The following is a 20,020-nucleotide window of genomic DNA, read 5'->3' as shown; positions in this document are numbered from 1 at the left end:
TGAAGTCCTGCTTGGTAATGTATATTTTACTTGCTGTTTAGAATAAAATCTGTAATCTTCTCACCCACTTGCATTTGTATTGCTTCTGAATCTAATTTTAAAAGAATCATCTTGCATTTGGCAAGACAGACGTTAGGCCCAGTTGAACAGGAGTGTCACTTCTTTATAGAGGGACCAGATTTCATGTCACCTTGATGAACGGTGTGCGACCTGACAGTGGAGCTGTCCGTCCAAATCAAAACATGTTTGAGATGGAATTGTTGGGCAAAGTGCATGAGCGCCATTCTGGCTGCATGCAACTCCAGCTAATTGATTGAGGTGTTTCTGATTTTGTCCACAGGCCTTGAATAAACTGGTTCTGACAGTGAGCTCCCCAAACTTGGAGACTCGTGTTTGTGGTGATTAGAGTTCTGATTGGGTCCTTGAAGGGGGTGCCCCTCAGAAGATTTTCCGTGCGGGTCCACCAACACATGAAGAACTTGAGATGAGGTGATAGACACCTGTAGCAATTGTGGGTAATGGCCCACTGATGAGGGAGTAGAGTCCACTGCAGGGTGCAGGCATGGTGTTTTGCCGAGGGTGCAATCTGCGAAGCTGACATGCAGAGGCTGAAGACCGATGCTAGATGTTTCGATGAGATTAAAGGAGATGCTGCTGCTTTGATCTTGGCTATCCCTCTTTGGAGAGACACTTCCCCCTTCACTGTAACCAAGAGGGCCCTGAGATGGAGGATTCTTTTGAGAAGGCGTTACGACAGCTTTTTTCTCTGTTGATTAGGAAGCCATGGTCTTGCAAGGTGCAGAGGGTGAGTTGTAGATGGGCAAGCGCTTCATGAAAGGTTGGCACTTTGACTAGGAGATAAGAGAATTGGGTGCCATTTCTTCTGTGCTTTTCTGGGAACAACGAAGAATATGGAGTAGAGACCACAAAAACACTGGTGTGAAGGAGCTGGAACTATAGCTCCCATGGAAAGATGATGATGAATTGAAGACCAAACAGCTTGAAGACGAAGTTTGTTTTTTGGTAGTACAGAAGGGATGAAATGATCGGGAGGAACCGAAATGAAGTCTATTAGGTAACCTTCTGAAATTATTTTCAGAACCCAGTGGTCAGAGACAGACTTTTGCCAGGCAGGAAAAAGCTGGAAAGACGACAAACACATGGGACGTCATTGGGTTCATTATTTGGTTGTCTTTGCATTTGAGGAAGTCTGGAACTGCTGGAACCCTTGCCTCCCTTGAAAACGATGATGAAAGGGCTGGGTTCGGAATGCAAAGTCCCTTTGTCTCTTCTGGGTTCGAAAGGGGCGAAAGGACTGAGATTGAGAAGCATTTGGTGAGAAACGATGGGCTGGTTGCTTGTCATCTCTCTGAGTTAGCAAAACTTTCCTTTTATCCTTTGATTCAATAAGGACATCTTTCAATGCCCCTTCCTCAAAAAGGTGACCGCCGGAAAAGGGAACGGTAGAAAGGTTCACCTTAAACGCTGCGTCCACATTCCAACTCTTTAGCCACAAGGTGCATCTAGCCATTATCTGGGATGTCACTGCTCTAGCTGAAAATTGAATGGAATCCATAGAGGCATCAGTCATAAAGGCCCAAGCCTTTAGCTTAGTCAGAATTTGGCGTTGATGGGCTGCATCTTGGGGATGAGATTACAGTAAGTCCTCAAGCCACACAATGCATGCTTGGGCACGTGATGAAGCAACACAGGAAGCTCTTAAGGAAAAGGCAGCTGTTTCATGAATTTTACATGGAGCAAACTCCAGCCTCCTGTCAGTCACGTACCAGAGTCAGGCATCTCCCTCCCGGGGGACCAGATGACGAGATGAAAGATTTAACACCGGTTGGTCTATGGCAGGGGTCTTAATATGTGCAATGAACTCAGGATCCAAATCATATAACTTGTCAGCCAGGGCAGTATTCTTTCTAGAATGCATAGGTGCATCGAGCTCAGACTTAACAACCGCCTTCAATACTGAGGGCACCAACATAAAGTTAGCTGAGGTTAGCTGTACTATTAATTAGTACAGACACCTCGCTCTCTGGTTTTGAGGCTGACATTTTGTCAGACTGAGTTGATCTTTCTAATGTGTGCATTATCTTACGTTTCAGGATGGGGGCACTAGACTCTTGGAATATTCTTATATAAAGGGATTCGTCTTGAACAGAACCATCATTCTAATCATCATCAACTTTTGCTTCTAGCAAAGAGGATGGAGAGGAAGGAGTAGGAAACTCATCCTCAGCCTCTTTTCCCATAGAGTTGAAGGGGTTAGGAGAAGAGATCCTAAGATCCAACTACAACAGAATGGGTTGCTTCCTTTGACTTAGGCTGCTTCTTTGGAGGCAAGTTTAAATGCAATTCAGAGGACAGTGAGGCAATAAGGGCTTCCTTCTTTTTTTAAAAAAAAAATAATTTTTATTAAGTTTTCCATTTAACAATCCAATCATATCACATTAGTTAATCCAAATTATACCAATACATATAAAATCCAAATATTTTGCTGAATTTTTAAATTTTTTGTTGGGGGTACCCATGCTTCGAGTGCAGTAAGGGTCTGTAATGGGTATGAGTTACTCGTGCATAAACTGCCGCCTCTCCAAGCTAAATTGCCTTGTTAAACCGTTCTGACTGCACAGCCCATCTCAACGTGGCTGCCTCAGTCGCTAGCAGAATCCGTCAGTGGGCGTTTCTTAAACCTCTTTCAACATAAAAGCTGTTTGACTCCCAGTCTCCTCCTCCTCTCACTGCGCGGGAGTCTTCTGCGCAGGGAGGGCGTGGGTAGCGGAGGACCTGTGCTCTCCTCACTGATGTCCAGTGAAGAGTCCTGGAGCCCTCTCTCCGATTCCCCCATCTGCCCCCCTTTATCCCTGGTGTTGCGCTGATTTCCTTCCCCCTCTACTGAGCTGCTTCTCCCCCTGTTGCTGGGTCCTTCGCCAGCATCATCTGGGAGCCGGTCCTTCGCCTCTCGCTCCGATGTCAGTTCCCTGACATCCACCTCCCCCCCAGGACCCCCTCCACCCCCGGCCCGACATGTGGAACCAATTTCGTCCCGTTCTTCGGCCGACGAGGCAGGGAACCCCCGGAAGGAACTGTCACCATCCTCAGTGGATTCGAAACCCACTTCCCACCCGCTCTGATTCCTGCCAACGGGGTGGCCCTCCCAGTCCGATTCTTCTTCCTCCACCTCGGAGTCAGAAAACCCCTCAAACTCCTCTTCGTCGTCTGTGGTTCCAAATTGCTCCTCCCAGAATCTCTCTAGGGGTTTGGGTTTGTCCAGGAACTGGCGGTGGAATACCTCCACCAGATACCTGTCACTGATAGCTTCCGCGGGAACCCACGTGTTTTCTGACCCGGGTTCCCCTTCCCAAGCCACCAAGTACTCCACCTGGCGCCCTCGCCACCTTGAATCGAGTATTTCCGTGGCCAAGTGATGGTGTTCCCTTTCTTCTACCTGCGGGTGTGTGGTGACTTCTCCCTCTCGCCCCGGTAATTCCCGCCCCTCTCTGTGCGGTGAGAGTAGGGACCGGTGGAACACCGGGTGTATTTTCATGCTGTCGGGCAACTTGAACTTAAATGCCACGGGATTTACCTGCTGTGTTACCTCAAATGGTCCCAGCCGTCTGGGCTGCAACTTCTTGCACCCCCCTTTGAAGGGTAACCCTTGGGTGGACAACCACACCCGGTCCCCCACCCATATGGTCTCCCCTTCCCTGCGGTGCTTGTCTGCCTGCCTCTTGTAAATTTCTTTGGCCCGCTCCAAGTTCATCTTAAGTTGCTGGTGCAGGGCCTCCATTTCTTCCACAAACTGCTCCGCCGCGGGTACGCTCCAGTTTTCCTCCCCACTCCCCGGGAAGGCTCCGGGATGACACCCATGATTGGCCATGAATGGGCTCATTCCCGTGGACACGTGTTCAGCGTTACTGTATGCAAATTCAGCCAGCGCTAGTTTCTCTACCCAATCGTTCTGCCTCTCGCTGACGTAGCAGCGTAAGTATTGCTGGAGTATACTGTTCGCTCTTTCCGCTTGCCCGTTGGTCTCCGGGTGTCTCGCCGTCGAGAAGCCCACCTCGACTTGCAGCAAGCTCATGAGCTTCCTCCACAACCGGGAAGTAAATTGTTTCCCGCGGTTGGATATAACCCTCAAGGGGGCGCCATGCAACCGGAAAACGTGCTCAACAAACAACCGGGCTGTCTCCTCCGCTGTCACCGCATGTGAGCAAGCTATAAAATGGCACATTTTCGTCAGTAAGTCGACCACTACCATGACCGCTGTCTTTCCCCGGGACTTGGGCAAATCGGTCATAAAATCAATGGACACCACCTCCCAGGGTTTTCCCGGTGTGGTTCTAGTAATCCTGCGGGGGCAGGCCGCTCCCCCTTTGCCCTTTGGCAGCGGTCGCACCCCCGTACATATTCCCGTACATCCTCCCTCACCCTGGGCCACCAGAACTGCCTGGTGACCAGCATCATGGTTTTGTGCTGTCCAAAGTGCCCAGCTGTGGGGTTGTCGTGGAGTTGTTTGAGTACCTTCCCCCTCAGGGTCTCCCCCAGTACATACAGAGCCCCTTTATAGTACAGCACCCCTTCCTTCTCCTCAAACCCTTCTTGGGTCCCTCTTCCCTCTCGGAGTTCCCGGATTTTAGTTTGTGCGAACACATCGTTTCTGGTAAGCCCGGCCAGTTCTCGTCTCCCCACCAAGGTTCCCCCACACACACACCGGTCCTCGGGGATCACGTGTCGTGTCTCCGGCGGCCCCTCTCCTTCCAAGTACTCCGGCTTCCGGGAGAGAGCGTCTGCTCTTACGTTTTCCTCTCCTGGGACATATCGGATTTCGAAGGAAAACTTGGAGAACTTCTGTGCCCATCGAATCTGTCTCTGGTTGAGTACTCGTGCAGTCCTCCAGTACTCTAAGTTCTTGTGATCTGTGCAAACCTGGATTTGGTGTTGCGCCCCTATCAGTAGATGACGCCAACGACGAAAGGCCGCGTAGATCGCAAGCAGTTCTCGGTCATACACGGTATAGTTTTGCTCCGACTTGCTCAGCTTCCTCGAGAAAAAGGCACACGGTTTCCATTCCTGCTTGCTCCTCCCTGGCTGCAAGAGGACCGCCCCTATGGCCCTGTCGGACGCGTCGGTCCCTAGCCTCATGGATTTCTCCAAATCTAAGTGTAGGAGTTGCTCTACCGACGCGAACACCTTCTTCAGTTTTTCAAAGGATTGCTGGGCTTCCTCTGTCCACACAAACTTCCTTTTGCTACTGAGACAATCCGTGATGGGTGCTGTCAAGTGGGTGAAGTTCTTGATGAACTTCCTGTAGAAGTTGCTGAACCCTAGGAACCTTTGCACGTCCTTCCGTCTTTTGGGGGCCTTCCACTCCAGCACTGCCTGCACCTTGCTTGGGTCCATTGCTAGGCCTTTGTCAGATAACTTGTACACCAGAAACTCGACTTCTCTGGCGTGAAACTGACATTTTTCTAGCTTGACCCACAGCTGGTGCTTCTGCAATCATTGTAACACTTCCCTGACGTCTCTGACGTGTTGCTCCTCGTTGTCCGAAGAAATCAAGACGTCGTCCAAGAAGGCTACGCAGTTCTTGTACAGCAGCGACCCCAACACGTGGTGCATGAAAGCTTGAAAACAGGCGGAGCCTGACTGTAATCCAAAAGGCATAACTAAGTACTCAAATGCCCCTAGGGGTGTGAACATGGTGGTCTTCCATTCATCCCCCTCCCTCATCCTGATCAAGTTGTATGCTCCCCTGAGGTCCAGCTTGGTAAAGATTTTTCCTTTCCTCACTCTCGTCAAAATGTCGATCCTGGGCATTGGGAAGGTCACGGGCTCCGACACCAAATTGACGGCCCTATAGTCCACAACGAGCCTGGGTTTATTTGTGTCTTTTTTGTCCACAAAGAACACCGGACTGCCTCCCACTGCCTTTGATTCTCTTATGAAGCCTCTTTTCAGGTTCTTGTCAATAAACTCCCGCAACTCCTTCATCTCCCTGTCCGACATGGCATACAGCTTACCCACTGGCAGCTGCGCCCCTGGGAGCAAGTTGATTTGACAGTCAAAGGGCCTATGGGGTGGTAGTCTATCTGCCTCCTTCTCGCTGAAGACCTCCCGCAGATCAGCATATTGCGGCGGCACCTCCCCCTTCCGCTCCACCGCCATCCCAGCCACGCTGGCCACGATCATCCTTGGCGTTTCCCCTCCTAGACAGTGTTCTAGGCAGTAGGCTGACCCAAAGGTGACTGTCCTCTGATGCCACGCCACCACTGGATCATGTTGTGCTAGCCAGCTCATCCCTAATATTACTGGAGGCCCTGCTAGTGAGGCGACGTGAAAGCCGATGGTCTCCGAGTGCCTGGACACCCTCATTCTCATTGGTGGGGTCTGGTGTGTCACTTCCCCTCCTAGAAGCTCCCTGCCATCAATGGTGGTTACTTGCAAGGGGAAATCCAAAGGCAGTAAGTGGAGCTGGTGCTCTAATGCAAAGTCTTTGCTGAAGAAATTACAGGAGCTGCCTGAATCCAGCATCCCCTTCACCTTGACTGGGTGCCCATTCGGGAGTTCTAGCACCACTTCGATGGCTATAGCCGCCTTAGGGGGGTCTGGTTGGGGCACTTCTACTGGTTGCTGGCCTGGCTGCTGTGCCCGCTGAGTGGCAGCCAAGCGTTCCCGTTTCCCTGTTCCTGCCCCTTTTCCACCTCCTCCTCACCCCCTGCGGCTCCCACCATTCCTTGCCAGGCCTTTCTTTGAGGGCAGGCCCTGGCAAAATGCCCTGGCCGCTGGCAAAGGAAACACTTCTTGGTGGTTTTCCAATCCTTTCCCTCCTTCTTGCGACCTTCGCTGGAACTTGAAACCTCCCGCGCACGCGCCCCGTCTATTTCCATTGGCTCCGCCAGCGGGGAAGGCTGCCTTGGTATTTCAGGAATGCCGTAGTCATGGCAACGCTGCTCTCTCCCTTCCTGCCTCTCCTGGGCCCGCGCTTCCTGCCTTACGCCAATCGCAAGCACAGCCTTGGTCAGCTGATCCATGGACTGCGGCCGGGGTGCGCGGGAAAGCTCATCCTTGACCGTTGGGGACAACCCCTCCTCAAATAACATTTGTATGGGTTCAGCTTCCAGCTGTCACCCTAGACGGTGAACTATCATTGCAAAGTGTGACCAGTAGTCTCTAACTGACTGGTTTCCCTGTTTACAGTTCATCATTTCTCGTTTAGTCACACTTTGTTGTACATCACTGGAAAACATTGCGTCCATTGCCTGGAAGAATTTCCTCAGGTCCTGCATGGCCGCATTCTGCGTCGCCATAAGGGGCCTGATCCACTCTCTGGCCCCATCCTGCAGGTGACCCACAATGTAGGCAACCCTCGCCCCATCGTCTGCAAAATCATCGTGCTGCAGTTCCAAAGCGTACTCTATTTCCGTTCGGAACGCACTATAGTCCTGGGGCTTCCCTCCAAATTTGTGTACCAGTCCCGGTACCTTCCTTGCTATGGGGGTGGGCCTGACCTGTGCATCTTGAGACCGCCTTTCATCCAGCCACGCCGTCAGAAGGGCCACATGCTGTTCCAACTCTCGGTTCCTCTCCACCAGAGTTTGCACTCCAGCTGCTCCTTCCGTGGCTTTCGCTTCTCCTGTTTTGCTCATGATGCTGTCTGCCTGCTGCTGCGCACGAGCAACTTTCAGGGACTGACGGATTGCTGTAATGGGTATGAGTTACTCGTGCGTAAACTGCCGCCTCTCCAGGCTAAATTGCCTTGTTAAACCGTTCTGACTGCACAGCCCATCTCAACGTGGCTGCCTCAGTCGCTAGCGGAATCCGTCAGTGGGCGTTTCTTATACCTCTTTCAACATAAAAGCTGTTTGACTCCCAGTCTCCTCCTCCTCTCACTGCGCGGGAGTCTTCTGCGCAGGGAGGGCGTGGGTAGCGGAGGACCTGTGCTCTCCTCACTGATGTCCAGTGAAGAGTCCTGGAGCCCTCTCTCCGATTCCCCCATCTGCCCCCCTTTATCCCTGGTGTTGCGCTGATTTCCTTCCCCCTCTACTGAGCTGCTTCTCCCCCTGTTGCTGGGTCCTTCGCCAGCATCATCTGGGAGCCTCCCCTTCGCCTCTCGCTCCGATGTCAGTTCCCTGACAGGGTCCAATCACCTCATATTTCTGCTGCTTTGATGTTCACAAGTCCCATCTTCCAATCTTCTTGTCGTTATCTTTTTTCTTCTTAATAACCTCTGAGTTGTTTCCACAGGCGAGTTGAAGCAAGCATTATTATGTTTCTGTGTGGACTTTCACGCTGATCCAAAAGTCCTATTCAAGCGGCAGGCGCCATTTCAACAGTTCCGATGAAATAAAGTCTAAGCGTCTGCTCATTAATTTTCCCAGACCAGTTGCTCCATAAATCAGCCTTTCCAGGGGAGTTTTTGCAAAATCAGACGTACAGTCCAAACATGATATCAGAACAGTGGCTCGCCTCCCCCTTTGACTGTAAATCTCACAACAAAGTCTGTCTCATAATGGCGGATCCCGATTAGTAACTACGTCACCCAAAAGCCTTTCGTTTCCTTTCCAGATCTTCTGCAAAACAAAGCCTTTAGTTAATATTTTTATTTCCACACAGTTTATATTCCAATCTCACTTGCTATCAATCATGTGACGGTTCTTCTAGGGGAGGGGTTGTTAAATCATATTAAAAAAGAAAAAAGTTTCCCCCCCTTTCCGTTCCGTTTCAACATATCAACATAGCTGTGATTCTTTGATGTAGTCCTCTGTTCAATCCATCCCATCACTCTTGACTTCTCAGTGGTAGATTTAATTAGCAGTTAGAACACCCTTTCCTTCGCTCGAAACATGTGCATTTACTTTTCTCCAATTATTTTATCTTAAGCAATGCAACTAGGGTCGCACTCAGAAGTAGCGTCCGGGAGATCCAGAAACTCACTCCAGGGCTTTCCGTCCAGTGCCCCCACCCCCTCCTTATTTCGAACTCGGGGGTGATTTATTGGCAACTGCGGACGAGGCAGCATCTTCCCATCCCCTGGGAAGAATTCAGGAGGCTAATTTACTCCCATCATCAGCCTCTTAATTACCTCGTGTGAGCCGGAGAGATGGTATTGTCGGCCATCTTCCAAGGCGCCCCTAGCAGCCCCCCATATAAGGGCTTCCTTCAACTGCTCAATTAATGGGGCTGGAAAGGTTTGAGAAATGGGGGATGGAGCACCGTGAGTGACTGGAGAGGGATCAAGACACTCTTGTTCCTGTTCCTCAGAAAAACCTAAGAATTCTGGCTGGCTCAGAATCAGATAAAGCATCAATCTGTGCCTCACCAGCAGGTGTCGGTATAGTCTTAGTATTCAACTGAATGGAAGCACTTTAGAGGCTGTATTGTGAGCCTGGGACTGACGTAAAATTATGGAAGAAAGACGCTTCCTTGGAAGGCCTGGGGGAGCAGTCTTAGCACGTCCCCTGGCCTTAGAGGACACTAAGTGCTTCAGTTTTTGCTTTGCTTTTTTGTAGGTGGGCTGCTTAAGCCACAAGTGTCCTCCATGGCGGCCATTAAAACAGCAAAGACAGACACACAAATACACAAACAGCCTCTGATTTTCACCAAATAAACACTCAACTCAGTTTGCCATGTTGGAATCCATGATTTCCAGGCAGCTGAGTTCCTTATATAAGCATGACCTATAACACTGGTGTGTGTTGGAGAGTGTTAGTGTGGCGTGGTTAGTGCTGAGGAGTTGCTGAGAGTTAAGAAGTCGTGTTGTAAATAGTAACTTGTGAATAGCTTGTATGTTTGTTGCTGTAAATAATAAAACAAGAAGAACCAAGTTACTAGGTCAGCAGTTTTTGTTCCTACTAGTCGTGCAGCTGGGCAATCTCAAGAGTCGCTCAACAATCGCTGCGGTACTCTGCTAAGCTGTGCAACAGGCGAAAGCACTTCAAAGGTTCAGACGGTTCCAAAAGTTTTAACATGCCACTCCGTGGACCAGGAGAAAAGAAAGGCAAAAGCCTTATGTCAAACCACTCACTCTGTTTGCCATACTCAGGCAGGGATGGAATAGGAACGATGGTCTAAAAACAGCGAACCTGGAGGAGGTGGCCAAGTCGTTTTTAAATCAGGACAGGAGAATGCAAATGCCACACCACGAGTCACATAAGTAACACACACACCAAAACAAAACAAATAAATACAGTTGTAACCCCAGAAAAATGGCGGTGGCCACTAGGCTAAGAAAAGGATCTCACTGAAAGAGGGCCACTGCATCTGAAGGCAGGAATGGACATTGGCACCGTGGCAATGACACCGGCTCTGGAAAATTTATTGATTAAGTAAACAACTAAGGAATAAAAGAATAATAATAATAATTTAATAATTTATTATTTATACCCCGCCCATCTGGCTGAGTTTCCCCAGCCACTCTGGGCGGCTAATAATAATAATAATTTATTATTTAATAAAATTTAATAAAATTATTTAAAAGAAGGGTGGTAAATAAGCAGAACAACCAAACGTAAAGAGTAAGGGAAAGCGTTTTTTTGTGGGGGGAAACACGTGTGGACAAAGAAAGAACTGTAAAACAAAAATAACGATAAAGGAAATCTAAAGAAAAAAAGGGGGTTTAGAGAAATTATCACTACACAATTACTTTTACTTGAACTGTGAATTTCCTTTTAATTGAAACACAAGGCAACCATGAGATTCTGGATTGCACCCATGCTACCAATGTAAATGGTGAGCCATATTCAATTCAGTGAAGTCTGAACCTAGTTGTGATACACTTAGCTAACCCCTGCAACCCTACCCAAACTACAACCAGATGACTGAGCTCCTGGTGCTTGTCAAACAAGCTTCACACAAGCAGTCATGGTGGGTTACACGTTGTGTAGGACTGATCCAAAAATAGGCCCATAAGTGCTCAGTTATACATGTAGTTGATAGTACAGTGGTACCTCGGGTTACATACGCTTCGGGTTACAGACTCCGCTAACCCAGAAATATTACCTCGGGTTAAGAACTTTGCTTGAGGATGAGAACAGAAATCATGCAGCGGCGGCACAGCGGCAGCAGGAGGCCCCATTAGCTAAAGTGGTACCTCAGGTTAAGAACAGTTTCAGGTTAAAAACAGACCTCCAGAACGAATTAAGTTCTTAACCCGAGGTACCACTGTACCAAATAAATTCAGTAGCCATGGAATCACAGAATTGTAAAGTTGGAAGAGACCCTGAGGGTCATCTAGTCCAACCCCCTGCAAGGCAGGAATCTCAACTAGATCATAAATGAAAGATGGCCTTCCAACCTCTGCTTTAAAACCACCTTTTAAAGGACTCCATTCCACTGTCAAACAGCTCTTAACTTCCAAAAGTTCTTTCAAATGTTTAGTCAAAATCTCTTTTCTTGTAACTTGTATGCATGTAATTGGCCAGCGTTACACTAAAACTCATGACAAGTACTTAGAACCAGTAAGTAGAGGTTTTATAACAGAAATGCACAGTGCTTCCTTGTTGAAACTAAAACAGCATATAAACCAAGTCCTGTTTATTTCACATACCTCTTCTTCTGGAAGATTTTTATCATTCTCAGCCTCAATTCTGACTCTTACAACACCTGATTTATCCACGATCTCTTGAATGAGTTTTCCGTTTTTCCCTATAACTTTTCCTATTAAGACATACAGAACATCTAGAATTTAGGGGTTTGATCAGGTTAGTAAAAGTATCAGCACAGAACATCTTTCATCAACCATTTGAAAGTTTCAGCCATGTGTTGATGCAGTAGCTTTGCACACCCTTCCAGGGGGCTTGTAAGTGAATTTGGTTGAGGGCACTTAGAAGCTTGCCTGTGATTGATAATCACGCACACGCACGCACGCACACGCACACACACAGCGCTTCACTAATCATCATACTTATGCTTCTTTACAGCAATGTCTATTCGTCTTAATTCAAATCAGGCAATATATTTAAGATCATGATTTACATCAAGAAAAAAGGACCATTTTAATAACAGTAATTTCAATCACATATCCCTGAACAAGCAAGCATGCTACTCAGTTACTATAGCTGGAGTCTTCATACAACCTAGGAGCACTACCTAAAACTTCTGGTTAAATACAAGAGGCAGATCTCTGTTTGACTCTGTACAAGAAGGTAATTAAGAATACATCTTTCCATAACAGTAACTGATGGCCTCAAATTTTTAATGTGCTTTTATTATATATAGGTATGCTGAAAACTGCTTGGCTTTCAGGATATAGCAGTGCATGAATATTTTAATAAATTAATTACATAACTGGAGACAAACTGCAATACATGTTAACACTTACTTCAATTAAACAAAGGCAAGTCTTCCAGATTTTAATGCGCACAACATTGGATAAGCAAGGATTTATTCAGTGGACAATATAGAATCTCTCAATAAGATGTAAAGTAAATATTATGCTCTTTAGTTAGCAAAGTCAAGTATTTATATTTCAAGAATTGAACACACTGCAGAGCTTTGGTAGCAGAAGAACATAAAATGTATTGCTTCCTATGTCATTCATAATGTCTAATCCAGAAGCCAAGTGAATTCCCTCACAGTTTTTATATTAAAAGGCATATTTTAACGTAAATCTGTTTGATAAATGGTCACCATTTGGTTCTAAGATGATAAGCATGGACTTTAAATAGTTCACATTGTTAGGATTTTATCTGAAACCTTAACACATGTATCACAACTGAAACTTAAATAATAAAATAGTCATGCTTTCAAATAGTTCTCTGATCGTTCTAAGAAAACAAATCACTGATTTGACTTTGAAATCACAGCCCAAATTGACATACCTACTAGGTTTCTGGGGACTTGGATGATATCTTCAGCAAATTCAAGATAACTTCTTGCCTTCTTCACTGCATCTTGATCCTATAGGAAAGAGATTTTCAACCTTTTTGAGTCCACCGGTCCCTTGACAAACTACATTCTTTCTGCGGCACCCCTATGGGGCTCAGGAGCCCACTTATGTCAACCCTTGCCTGCACAGCTGGCAGCCTCTCACCCTTTTTTGAACACCCTCCCTTGTGGAGTGTTCCCTCAGCCTCCTTCCCTCTCCCCTCTCCTTGCGAGTCCTCCAGGCAGCTGCTGCTGCCGCCTCTGGTCTCTGAGTTGCCCCCACTCCAGAGAGAGGTGCCTCCTCACACTGCCTCACAGGGGCCTGGGACTTGTCTATCCATTTCCAACAGCAAGGAATGACGGACTGGCTGGCTGGCTGAGCTCCTTCTCCCTCTTGCTTGCTTACTTAGAGGCCACTTCAGCTCCTGGCAACCAGCAACCCCTGGCCAGCCCCAGAGACACTCTTCACCTGCTGAACTTGTAGCCAGGGCTGCTGCAACAAACAGCTGTGCAAGCCTTTGGGAGGCAGAGACGTGAGAGGTCATCAGAGGAGGGAGGGAAGGAAAGAAGGGCAGAGGCCAGTATTGCCCACGGCACCCCTGACCATCATTCAAGGCACCCCAGGGTGCCTTGGTCACTGGTTGCAAACCACTGGTATAGGAAATACAATTAAAATGATAGAAAATTTTAACCTATATGATACTTGGAAAACGAAGCATCCCAATGAGAAGGATATTACACATTTCTCTGAAGCTAAAATATCGGGGGGGGGGGAGGATAGACACAATTTGGATTTCGAAAGGGTTGACTCTTAATTTGGAAAAGGCAGAAATCCTGAGCAGAACAATCTCAGACCATAATCCGGTAATAATTCATATGAAAACTAAAAAACAAACAAGGGGAAGATGGAGGCTGAATGATGAGATATGGAGAGATGAACAATTAGTGGCAAGAGCAAAAGAAACGTTGGCAGAATTCTTTGAAATAATCGAAAAACAAAATGCAGACATGAATGTAATTTGGGATGCAAGTAAAGCTTACATGAGGGGCTTTGGGATACAACAAATGTCTAGGATAAAAAATAAAAAAGACAAAAATATTCAAGAAATAACCAGACAGATAAGAAATAATGAAAAAGAATTGATTAAAAAACCCCAAAACGGGGAAATAATTCAAATTATAAAGATACTACAATCTCATATATTTAATTTATTAAATAAGGAGGTGGAAAATAAAATTAAATGGATGAGACAAAGGTATTTCCAATCAGCTAATAAGCCCAGCAAGATGCTGGCCTGGTTGACAAAGGAGAAACATACAAAAAGAATTATAAATAAAATCTCAGACCAAGGTGAAGAAATGACCCCGAAAAAATTAAAGCAAAAATTTTATTAAAAAATTGATTGAATTGGAACAAAAAGACGATAACAAAATAAAGGAATATTTGTTAAAAAAACAATTACCAGTAATTGAAAAAGAAGAATATGATTATTTAAATTCTAGTATAGAAGCAGAGGAAATTGCCCAAGTTATAAGGAAAATGAAGATTGGCAAATCACCAGGCCCAAATGGGATTACAATAAATTACTACAAAATATTAGAGGAGGTAATTCTCCCAAAATTGAAAAGGGTTATGAACAATATATTTGAGGAAAGAAAAAAATCCATGTTCATGGAAGGAGGCCTTAATAACGTTTATACATAAGCAGGGATCAGACTTGGAAAATATCAAAAATTATAGGCCAATATCACTATTAAATACTGTCAGGGAACTGACATTGGAGCTAGAGGCGGAGGGAAGGCTCTCAAATGATGCTGGAGAAGGGCCCAGCAGGGAGAGAGGCAGCTCAGCAGAGGGGGAAGCAAATCAGCGCAACGCCAGGGATAAAGGGGGGCAGATGGGGGAATCGGCGAGAGGGCTCCAGGACTCTTCACTGGACACCAGCGGGGAGAGCACAGGTCCTCCGCTACCCACGCCCTCCCTGCACAGAAGACTTCCGCGCAGGGAGAGTAGGAGGAGACTGGGCGTCAAACAACTTTTATGTTGGAAAAGGTTTAAGAAACGCCCACTGACGGATTCTGTTAGCGACTGAGGCAGCCACGAAGAGAAGGGCTGTCCAGACAGAAAGGTTTAACAAGGCAATTTGGCCTGGAGAGGCGGCAGTTTACGCACGAGCAACCCCATACTCATTACAGCAATCCGTCAGTCCCTGACGTTGCTTGTACACAGCAGCAGGCAGACAGCATCATGAGCAAAACCGGAGAAGTGGGCACCACGGAGGGAGCAGCTAGAGTACAAAATCTGGTGGAGAGGAACCGAGATTTGGAACAGCATGTGGCTCTTCTGACGGCGCGGCTGGACGAAAGGCGGGCTCAAGATGCACAGGTCAGACCCACCCCCATAGCAAGGAAGGTACCGGGACTGGTACACAAATTTGGAGGGAAGCCCCAGGACTATAGTGCGTTCCGAACGGAAATAGAGTACGCGTTGGAACTGCAGCAGAATGATTTTGCAGACGATGGGGAGAGGGTTGCCTATATTGTCGGACATCTGCAGGATGGGGCCAGAGAATGGATCAGGCCCTTAATGGCGACGCAGAATGCCGCCTTGAAGGACCTGAGGAAATTCTTTCAGGCAATGGATTCAATGTACTCCAGTGATGTACAGCAAAGTGTGACTCGGCGGGAACTGATGAACTGTAAACAGGGGCACCAGTCAGTTAGAGACTACTGGTCACGCTTTGCCATGTTAGTTCACCGGCTCGGGTGGGAACTGGACTCTGAACCCATTCAAATGTTGTTCGAGGAGGGGTTGTCCCCAACGGTGAAGGATGAGCTTTCCTGCGCACCCCGCCCGCAGTCGATGGATCAGCTGACCAAGGCTGTGCTTGCGATTGGTGTAAGGCAGGAAGCGCGGGCCCAGGAGAAGCGGGAAGGGAGAGAGCAACGTTACCATAACTACCGCATTCCTGAAATACCAAGGCAGCCTTCCCCGCTGGCGGAGCCAATGGAAATAGATGGGGCGCGCGCGGGGGAGGTTTCAAATTCCAGCGAAGGTCGCAAGAAGGAGGGAAAGGATTGGAAAACCACCAAGAAGTGTTTCCTCTGCCAGCGGCCAGGACATTTTGCCAGAGTCTGCCCTCAAAGAAAGGCCTGGCAAGGAATGGTGGGAGCTGCAGGGGGTGAGGAGGAGGTGGAAAAGGGGCAGGAACAGGGAAACGCGAACGCTTGGCTGCCACTCAGCGGGCACAGCAGCCAGGCCAGCAACCAGTAGAAATGCCCCAACCAGACCCCCCCAGGGCAGCTATAGCCATAGAAGTGGTGCTAGAACTCCCGAATGGGCACCCAGTCAAGGTGAAAGGGCTGTTGGATTCAGGCAGTTCCTGCAATTTCTTCAGCAAAGACTTTGCACTAGAGCACCAGCTCCACCTGCTGCCCTTGGATTTCCCCTTGCAAGTAACCACCATCGATGGCAGGGAGCTTCTAGGAGGGGAAGTGACACACCAGACCCCACCAATGAGAATGAGGGTTTCCAGGCACTCGGAGACCATCGCCTTTCACGTCGCCTCACTGGCAGGGCCCCCAATAGTATTAGGGATGAGCTGGCTAGCACGACATGATCCAGTGGTGGCATGGCATCAGAGGACAGTCACCTTTGGCTCCGCTTACTGCTTGGAACACTGTCTAGGGGGGGAAACCCCAAGGATGACCGTGGCCAGGGTGGCTGGGATAGCTGTGGAGCGGAAAGGGGAGGTGCCACCACAATATGCTGACCTGCAGGAGATCTTCAGCGAGAAGGAGGCGGATAGACTACCCCCCCCCATAGGCCCTTTGATTGCCAAATCAACTTGCTCCCGGGGGCGCAGCTGCCGGTGGGTAAACTGTATGCCATGTCGGACAGGGAGATGAAGGAGTTGCGGGAATTTATTGACAAGAACCTGAAAAGAGGCTTCATATGAGAATCAAAAGCGGTGGGAGGAAGTCCGGTGTTCTTTGTGGACAAAAAGGACACTAATAAACCCAGGCTCGTTGTGGACTATAGGGCCGTCAATTTGGTGTCGGAACCCGTGACCTTCCCAATGCCCAGGATCGACATTTTGACGAGAGTGAGGAAAGGAAAAATCTTTACCAAGCTGGACCTCAGGGGAGCATACAACTTGATCAGGATGAGGGAGGGGGATAAATGGAAGACCACCATGTTCACACCCCTAGGGGAATTTGAGTACTTAGTTATGCCTTTTGGATTACAGTCGGGCTCCGCCTGTTTTCAAGCTTTCATGCACCACGTGTTGGGGTCTCTGCTGTACAAGAACTGCGTAGCCTTCTTGGACGACGTCTTAATCTATTTGGACAATGAGGAGCAACATGTCAGAGACGTCAGGGAAGTGCTAAAACGACTGCAGAAGCACCAGTTGTGGGTCAAGCTGGAAAAATGTCAGTTTCACGCCAGAGAAGTCGAGTTTCTGGGGTACAAGTTGTCAGACAAAGGCCTAGCGATGGACCCAAGCAAGGTGCAGGCATTGCTGGAGTGGAAGGCTCCCAAAACCCGGAAGGACGTGCAGAGATTCCTAGGGTTCAGCAACTTCTACAGGAAGTTCATCAAGAACTTCGCCCACTTGACAGCGCCCATCACAGATTGTCTCAGTAGCAAAAGGAAGTTCGTCTGGACAGAGGGGGCCCAGCAATCCTTTGAAAGACTGAAGAAGGCGTTCGCATCGGAAGAGCAGCTCCTGCATGTAGATCTGGAGAAACCCATGAGGCTAGAGACCGACGCGTCCGACAGAGCCATTGGGGCGGTCCTTTTGCAGCCCGGGAGGAGCAAGCAGGAATGGAAACCGTGTGCCTTTTTCTTGAGAAAGCTGAGCAAGTCGGAGCAAAACTATACTGTGTATGACCGCGAACTGCTTGCGATCTATGCGGCGTTTCGTCGATGGCACCATCTACTAATAGGGGTGCAACACAAGATCCAGGTTTGTACAGATCACAAGAACTTGGAATACTGGAGGACCGCACGAGTACTCAACCAGAGACAGATTCGATGGGCACAGGAGTTCTCCAAGTTTTCCTTCGAAATCCGATACGTGACAGGAGAGGAAAACGTAAGAGCAGATGCTCTCTCCAGGAAGCCGGAGTACTTGGAAGGAGAGGGGCCGCCGGAGATACGACACGTGATCCCCGAGGACCGATGGGTGTGGGGGGGAACCTTGGTGGGGAAGCGAGAACTGGCCGGGCTTACTAGAGACGACGTGTTCGCACAAACTAAAATCCGGGAACTCCGAGACGGAAGAGAAACATTTAATCAGTGAGATAAAATGTTTTAAGGACAGGCAAAAAGACCTTGCTAAATTTATTTGCTAGACAGCATCTTGAGAAGTAGAGACGTCACCTTGCCAACAAAGTTCCGTATACTTAAAGCCATGGTTTTCCCAGTAGTGATGTATGGAAGTGAGAGCTGGACCATAAAGAAAGCTGATCGCCGAAGAATTGATGCTTTTGAATTATGGTGCTGGAGGAGACTCTTGAGAGTCCCATGGACTGCAAGAAGATCAAACACATCCATTCTTAAGGAAATCAGCCCTGAGTGCGCACTGGAAGGACAGATCGTGAAGCTGAGGCTCCAGTACTTTGGCCACCTCATGAGAAGAGAAGACTCCCTGGAGAAGACACTGATGCTGGGAAAGATGGAGGGCACAAGGAGAAGGGGGCGACAGAGGACGAGATGGTTGGATAGTGTTTTCGAGGTTACCAGCATGAGTTTGACCAAACTGCGGGAGGTAGTGGAGGACAGAGGTGCCTGGCGTGCTCTGGTCCATGGGGTCACGAAGAGTCGGACACGACTAAACGACTAAACAACAACAACAACCAATTTATTTGGCAAGGAAAAAAACCATGCATAAAATTCAAATTGTTAACAGAGGTTAAGGAGAGAGGGGGATTTGCAGTCCCAGATCTCAGATTATATTTTGAAGTGGCATGCTGTGTCATGTGACAAAGACACATGAGAGCAGAAGCAGCAAAGCAGACTGGGAAGTGCTGGGACTGCACAATCATTTGGGCCTACTAAAGTTATTCAGGCCTAACTGCTAATTGTTGAGTCACTCTGACATGTGAATTGGCAGCCAGTTTCACTTTGTGCTCTCTGTAAGATGTCAGTGAGAGTCTGCTTCAGTTGTAAGCAGAGTCAGTATATAATCTAGAAGGGACTTCCGGGTTAGCGCCATCGGTAATGGCGGATTCCCTCTGTCTCTGAGGGACCAGCTCCGCGGGATCGGGTCTGACCGCTGCGGCGAAGCGGGGACCCCTCTAAAAATCACAGGCGGGTGAAGCCTGTGAACATGGGACTCAGCGGGCACCTACAGCGCCCCCCAAATCTGCGAAGGAACCCTTTTTTTTTGGCTCCGGAGCGAAGCGGGGTGAGTGGCGCGGTGCTGTGAGTGGACTGCTTCTTCTGCGGAGCGAAGCCTCACAGCCGTTATCTGAGAGCGCTGATTTTTTCCTGGGACAATTTGGCTACAAAAAGCAACTACCCGTGAGTAGGAAAAAATTGGATTTAAACGAACGAAAAGAGCTAATTCGGCACCGAAACGGGGAGGTATAAACAGGAAGTCCGCCTTCCGTTTCTTGTATATAGATCAAAGCAAAGAGACTGTAAGCTAAAACTTTGAAAGACGTCTTTAAAAGGACTCAAATCCTAACGTCAAACAGGAGATTTCCCCTCCAGATTGCAAGAGAGGAGGGGAAAAGGCTTGAACTGTATTTTCCTGCAAAAAAGAGAGGAAAGGAAGCTAAAATCCACCGCTTAGACCCTGGGAACGGACTGCCTTTAGACAATGAGAATGCCGTACTGTGAAAGGCACTATTGGTAAATAGAGTGCTTTTGACAGCTAACTTTGCAAAAGAGATACAGTGTTTCTGGCTGACTTCTCCTGGTTTTAAAGTAACTTTAAAGTAACTGGAATTGAAACTGTCGTTTTTTGGTGAATTGGGGGACTTAAAAAGGTTATTTTTTAAAAGTTACAAGGTTGACTGTTACTGTGCACCCTTAGAGGAAGTTGGATATTGTTACAAAAACAACTGGGCTAGGTGAATTTTCCACTTCATAACAAATCCTAGCTGTGGGACTGACCTTGGACCTAATCTAGAG

At 48.0% G+C, this 20,020-nt stretch overlaps 1 protein-coding gene across 4 annotated transcripts in view; it reads right to left on the bottom strand.

Moving 5' to 3' along the window:
• The window catches only part of LOC128406026 (fragile X messenger ribonucleoprotein 1-like), a 169,876-nt gene that overhangs the window by 58,606 nt on the left and 91,250 nt on the right, over positions 1–20,020 (bottom strand). For all 4 annotated transcript variants that reach the window (XM_053373080.1, XM_053373081.1, XM_053373083.1 and 1 more), the window contains 2 exons: positions 12,831–12,909; positions 11,558–11,667 (listed from right to left, as the gene is read on the bottom strand). In XM_053373080.1, coding sequence (XP_053229055.1) covers positions 11,558–11,667; positions 12,831–12,909 — 189 coding nt within the window. The remainder of the gene's footprint in view (positions 1–11,557; positions 11,668–12,830; positions 12,910–20,020) is intronic.

This window comes from Podarcis raffonei, chromosome W (genome assembly GCF_027172205.1).
Source record: "Podarcis raffonei isolate rPodRaf1 chromosome W, rPodRaf1.pri, whole genome shotgun sequence".
Taxonomy (NCBI): Eukaryota; Metazoa; Chordata; class Lepidosauria; order Squamata; family Lacertidae; genus Podarcis; species Podarcis raffonei.
This window is presented reverse-complemented; position numbering and strand designations above follow the sequence as displayed.